The 6,394-nt window shown below is 33.8% G+C and overlaps 1 protein-coding gene across 1 annotated transcript in view; it reads right to left on the reverse strand.

Moving 5' to 3' along the window:
* Nucleotides 1-6,394, reverse strand: part of CUNH12orf40 (chromosome unknown C12orf40 homolog) — a 99,681-nt gene that overhangs the window by 67,156 nt on the left and 26,131 nt on the right. The window contains exons 3-5 of the mRNA XM_007943184.2: nucleotides 3,359-3,497; nucleotides 464-599; nucleotides 132-179 (exon numbers count right to left, since the gene is read on the reverse strand). Of these exons, the coding sequence (XP_007941375.2) occupies nucleotides 132-179; nucleotides 464-599; nucleotides 3,359-3,497 (323 nt within the window). The remainder of the gene's footprint in view (nucleotides 1-131; nucleotides 180-463; nucleotides 600-3,358; nucleotides 3,498-6,394) is intronic.

Here is a 6,394-nt window from a genome sequence, read left to right on the forward strand (position 1 = left end):
GTAAATTGTGGTCAATGACATGAGACAAAGTATATGTGAACTGCTGTATGGAAAGTGAATTTGCTCTGTAAATCTTCACCCAAATCACAATAATAAATAAATAAATAAATAAATAAATAAATAATCTCACCTGAACTGAGCCAAGTTCTTCCTTGCTGCCTAGTCTCTGATAGTGTATACTAATATGAAGAAAAAAATTAAGGTTAAAAATATAGATGGCATGATCATAATACTAAGTTGCATAAAAATTATATTAATATTAGACATAGAAATTTTTATAATGAAGAAAGTCAAACTGCATGTAAAACAGTATCAACACTAGGTTATTTGATTAAGGTATTAATTTCATAATAGTGTTAAAAGCCAAACAAAAACTGGAGCTTTTGTACATTTTCAATGAACAAAACAGTGTTGATAATGATTAGTCTAAATACCTAATAATATAAATCCTAGCTAAACCTACTTGTTGTCGTCGGTATCATCAATGCATAGTTTAGATGGAACACAGTTAGGTGACATTGTAAGTTCTACATCATGCTTTCTTAGGGGCATTTTTATGTCCCTGTTCATGTTCACATGGATTGGTTTTCTCACAGTTTCTATAATGAAAAAAATCAGTTATAGTTAAAAATAAGAATAATAAAATCTTTTAAAAGCCTATCATGTTCATGACATAATGTGCTTCTTAGAACTTTTTCTAAAACCTACATTCTATATATACAAGAAGAAAGCATAGAAGTACCAATAAGTATCACAAATAATTTTTAAAACCCTTTTTCTTCATACTTTTACATTCTCCATATAAAAGGGACTCTACTGATTCAGTTCTACTTCTTTCTTCCTTTCTCCAAGACTTCTTTGACTTCTACACAATACTGGGTGCTATGTTATACATTCCCATGACACTAGGTATTTTCTCTATTATAGCAATAAACACCCTTGATTATATTTAATTATTAATTCATTGTTTTGTTTGTTTAGTACTTTTTCCTAATTTTCTTTCCTGGAAAATGCTTTTTATACCCATCTCAACTATACAGTTCTAGTGGGTAATTTCCACCATTTGTCCATCAGTTTGTCATGCTATGGTGGCTTGCATGTTGCTGTGAGGCTAGAGGCTATGCCACCAGTATTTCAAATACCAGCAGGGTCACTCATGGTAGATGAGTTTCAGCAGAGCTTCCAGACTAAGACATGGTATTTTCAATTGCCACATATGCACATGGGCAATGAATAAGGAAGACCAAAGAAGAGCTGATGCCTTTAAATTGTGGTGTTGGCAAAAAATATCGAAAATACCCTGGACTGCCAGAAGAATGAAAAAATTTGTCCTGGAAGAAGTGCCAGAATGCTCCTTGGAAGTGAGAATGGCCAGACTTTGGCTCACCAATTTAGTCATGTTGTCAGAAGGAACCATTCCCTGAAGAAGAATATCATGCTTCATAAAGTAGAGGTTCAGCAAGAAAGGGGAAGTCCCTCAATGAGATAGATTGACACACTAGCTGCAACACTGGGCTCAAACATAGGAAAGAGTGTGAGGATGGTGCAGGACTGGGCAGTGTTTCATTATGTTGTACATAGAGTCAGTGTGAGTTGGAGTCAAGTAGATGGCACCTCACAACCACAACAGTGGGTAATTTCTATCTTTTCATAAAAACCTACCTCTTTGGACAAAGTAATTGGTTTATGAGTAGCCCTCTGATCCAAGAGTGACTAATAATAGTATACCATACCTCTAGTTACAGGTAGGGAGCTCTGGTGGCATAGTGCCTAAAGCATTTGACTGCTAACCAGAAGACTGGTTCAAACCCACCAGCCACTCTTTGGAAGGAAGATTGGGCAATCTACTTCCTTAGAGAATCCACCTTGGAAACCCAAAGAGGAGTCCCCTATGAGTCGAGTCGACAACAGTGAATTTGTTTTTTTTAGTTATAGGTAATTGTTCCACGGCTGGTACCTGGCACTAGTAGGTCAAATCAACATCCTTTCAATGGAATTTTAAAATTTGGAACCAGAGAAACAATTCTCTCTTGGTGGCAAAACTAGCAGAGATGAGCAATGAAAGTTCCCTGAGGACATGTTTTGAGTCTCTGATTAAGACAGTCTGAGAGAATAAAGCTAACATCTGAGGTGAGAAAGAGTACTGATAGTATTCAAGACCCTAATTCAAGTTGCCTCTGAGGCCCAACTGCACTAGTGTCTTTCCTAAGTAAAGTAAGCAAATATATTCTTTTTTTTTTTTTAATTTCTGCAAAGTGCAATCATGACTAATAAAATCGTACCTTCTAATCTATCTCTAGCACTGAATACAGAACAGATGGAAGGTACTCAATGAACATATGTTGAATGAATGAACAGAAAGTGAGAGTACAAGGGAGTAAGTAAAGGTAAATATATCTAACATAGTTATAGCAAAAAAATTTCATTCCCAAAGTCTATAAATAACATATTTACTCTAAAGTATAGCTAAACCAACTTGACAGCACCTACCAACAACAAATTTTCTGTGTAAATTGCCATCTATAGAGGGAGAGACAAAAATGGCAGAGAAAGGAAAATAATAGATATTAACAATACTATAATCAATTTCTATCCTTAATGAATTTTCTTATTTCTGAAGCACTCATTTTGTTGTTAGGTGCCATCAAGTCAGTTTTGACTCATAGAGACCCTATGCACAGCAGAACAAAACGCTGTCCAGTCCTGTGCCGTCCTTACAATCATTGTCACGCTTACGCCCATCACTCATCAAGCTCTTATTTTAGGACTTACTTTAAAATATCAGATAAAAGTCTCTTTGAGAAATAAAAAATATATACTCTTGAGTAAACATTTTATTTACTTGAAGGCTTGAAGTACAGGACAAAATGGACTTTATTATAAAGTATTAGACTACTATAGTTAATATCCTAAGGCTGTCTGAGAAATAATTCAAGTTGTGAGATAGGAAGCTAATCAATAAAAGAAAAATCCTTTCAGCTTCTTTCTTAGAATAATTTCTCTATGTAAATAGAATAAGATAGTAAAGATGTTTATTCTCTGATCTTGAGTTAAACTTTGGTGTTATATGCCTACACAGAATAATGTAATAAATGAAACTGCATTTTAATAAGTTTAACATATCTTATAAAATTAATTTTATATATTAACACATACACATACCTAAAAATAAAAATAAATCTATTAAACAACAAAAGATTTTAAGTTAAAATTAGCTTCTAACTTATAGGGGCAACCAAGTTTTAAAATTATTTTACTTTCCACATCTTTTAAATTTTAATATTATAAATTTATTAGAAAACTAAAAGTGACAATGACTGCATTAGTGTCAAAACAACAGGCTACTGAAAAGACTTACCAGACGTTTTCTTCTTGCATGATATCTGATTTACTATATACAGGTTTAGAAGGTCTAAACTGACAGTGGAATTTTTAGCAGGTGATAAAACTTCCAGTAACTCCATTTTTGATTTTAACTTTTTCTTTTCAAAATATTCCTAAAATAATTTAAAATTTAATAAATTATTGCAGCAACCAAGTAGTTCCAGGTAAAATAATAATTAATGAAAATCAATAATGCTATTAAATCATTTACTTGATATTTATATATTTTGTGATACCACCTTTATATGTCTATATATAAGGTAAATTATAATCAATTACAATAACTTCTACTTTCCAAAAAAAAACCTCTACATTACACATTGTCTTACAATATTTCTTTAGTTAACATTATATCCTGAAGCAGAAATTTAAATTATTCTTTGGTCTCAAAAGATTAGAAGTTATCTGTTTGTAGAAAGCTAAAATATTCTGATAAGAAACACACCAAATCTGATAGGCTAAAACTTGTTTTTCTACAGAGTATGCTAAGCTGCAAACATATAAAAAGCCTTAAAAATACACATAACTGAGCCATTAAAAGTCAACAGATATGAGAAGGGAAGAATGTGCTTCTTGTTGTTGTTGTTATGTGCCGTCGAGTCGGCCCCGACTCATAGCGACCCCTCCTTGGGTTTCCGAGGCAGTATCACTACGGAAGTAGGATTGCCCAACCTTCCTTCCGAGGAGTGGCTGGTGGGTTTGAACCGCCAGCCGTCTGGTTAGCAGGCAAGTGTCTTAGCCACTATGCTACCAGAGCTCCCGAAGAATGTGCTATGAGAACTAATTTGCAACAAAAGTAGCTTGTTTACACTGACAATTTAATTCATTTTGTTTTCCCTCCATGATTCCTAGATAGTTTATGTATTTTAAAAAAAATAGACAAACAGAATTTTACATAGTTATCATACTTAATAAGGAATTCTGGTGGCACAGTGCTTAAGGCATTAGGCTACTAACCAAAAGGTTTGCAGTTCAAACCTACCAGACACTCCAAGGAAGATGACAAGGCAGTCTGCTTCTGTAAAGATCTACAGCCTTGGAAACCCTATGGGGCAGTTCTACTGTCTTATAGGGAATCAACTTGATGGCAGTAAGTTTTTTGTTTCTTTTTTAAATCGTTCTTAATCAAGTATTTATTTTCTTCTTGGCTGTTTCTTCCTCATCATCATTCTTTTTCTTTCAGATTACATTCTAAATTTACCAAGTTAAACATTTATTTATTATCTTGCATGTGCTAGCCACTATAATATATTATAAAAATATCTTCACTTCCTTTAAATAACTGAGAAAACAATGTCATACGCACAACTATGTACGTGAAATGTTAGAAGTGAAAAAAGTCCAAGATGTCAAAAAACTTAAGGCAATAAGAAATATTATATTTCCAAGATGCTAAGGCTCTTTCATATTGCCATTTCAGATTGCTGATTAATAAACCACTTTTAACATTGTTAGGAACCTGTAAGAATTATAAGAGACTTTCCAGTTATCAAGCAAAAAGTTAAGTCTTGTTCTTATGCAAAATTAGCCACAGATAAGAGGTATCTGTTCATATTTTAGTTGAGAAATTGGCAACCATAGGACTCAAGTGGCATTTAAAAGATCGCAATATAATTTAGCAATGAAATGAAATTACTTCAGCATGTAAGTATTTTTTCTCCTCACGGAAAAAATAAGATTAACTCAATGCTGGATTTTATGATTGATGGCATCTTAGAATTAAGAAAATGCTGTTTGTGAAGGCATTATACTATAGAATAAATAAGATCATGGTGAGGGAGACAATGGCACAAATAATTCCAACAGAGTGTGACAGAGGATGGTATAAAATCCTCAGGAAGAATATGGAAACTGTGGGGCCGGGGAAGGTTATAGAAGACAGGGAAAGTTTCCCAGGAAATGATTTCTAAATTGACAGATACGTCAGAGTTAGCCAAAGAAGGTAGGAATATAAGTTTCTAAGAATAAGGATGAACAGTACAGAGACTGTCTGAAAGGCCGCAAGCCTTAATCCAAGAAACGCTGCTGAAATTTATCCCTCATGCTCTAGCAAGGATAGTCCCTGTCTCTTCTGAGAAAGAACAAAGATAAGTGACTAACTGATTTACCTGACAGGGTAAAGCTCAGTTTTTTGGTCAGGTTTCATTTAGCAAAAACAATTAGAAAATAAATAGGAGAAAATTAGAAAACTTCCAGAAGATAAATAATCAGATTTTAACTTGAAAATGGCCATTAAGAAGGATCAGCTGAAAGACAGAAAATCTGCAGGATATATCGAAGAAAGCAAGGAAAGAGATTATTTCAAGATAAAGGGAATAGAAACCTGTGTAAGAAATGATGACATATTAAATTAAGTTGGAGTGGAAAATGTCCTTTAAATTGAACAACATTGTTGACATTAGACCAGTAGACTAGAGTGGGCTAGAATGGGACAAGTGAAGGGGCATAGCAGGAAAGGGAAAGGGAAAAAAATTCATGGAGTTTATTGTTTTGTATTTTCAATAGCAGAGAATTATGTCTGAATATCAATGAGAAGCCTCAAGCAGTTGAGGATTCAAGAAAGAGAAGAAATAACTAATTCAATAAGGTCCCTAAGAGGGCAGAAATAGATTTCCAGATCACAAATAGAGAGACCTTCCTATAATAGGAAGAGGAAACTACTTTCATAGCCATAAGAGAGAAAGTGAAGATGGATGTGTGAACAAGTAAGATGATTTACAAATTGTTGATAGAAATTTGAGATAATTTTCATCTGATGTCCTCTATTTCCTATGAGTATGATGACGAAGAAAGGGTTTGGGGGAGAGAGATTTGGGAAGATGAAGGTATGAAATCTTTCTTGTAAAAGAATGATTAAAATAAATTTAGGTACTTAAAAAGAAATAGTCTGGGAAAAAGACTACATTCATAAGTTTACACAATCTATTTTTAAGTGCCTATGCTATCGCTCTGGTGGCAGTGTGGTTCAGTGTAGAACTGTTGCCTTTCACAGGGGAGACCTGATTCCCTT

Source organism: Orycteropus afer, unplaced genomic scaffold (assembly GCF_000298275.1).
Source record: "Orycteropus afer afer isolate SDZICR_OR568_19922 unplaced genomic scaffold, OryAfe1.0 scaffold00100, whole genome shotgun sequence".
NCBI classification, from domain to species: Eukaryota; Metazoa; Chordata; class Mammalia; order Tubulidentata; family Orycteropodidae; genus Orycteropus; species Orycteropus afer.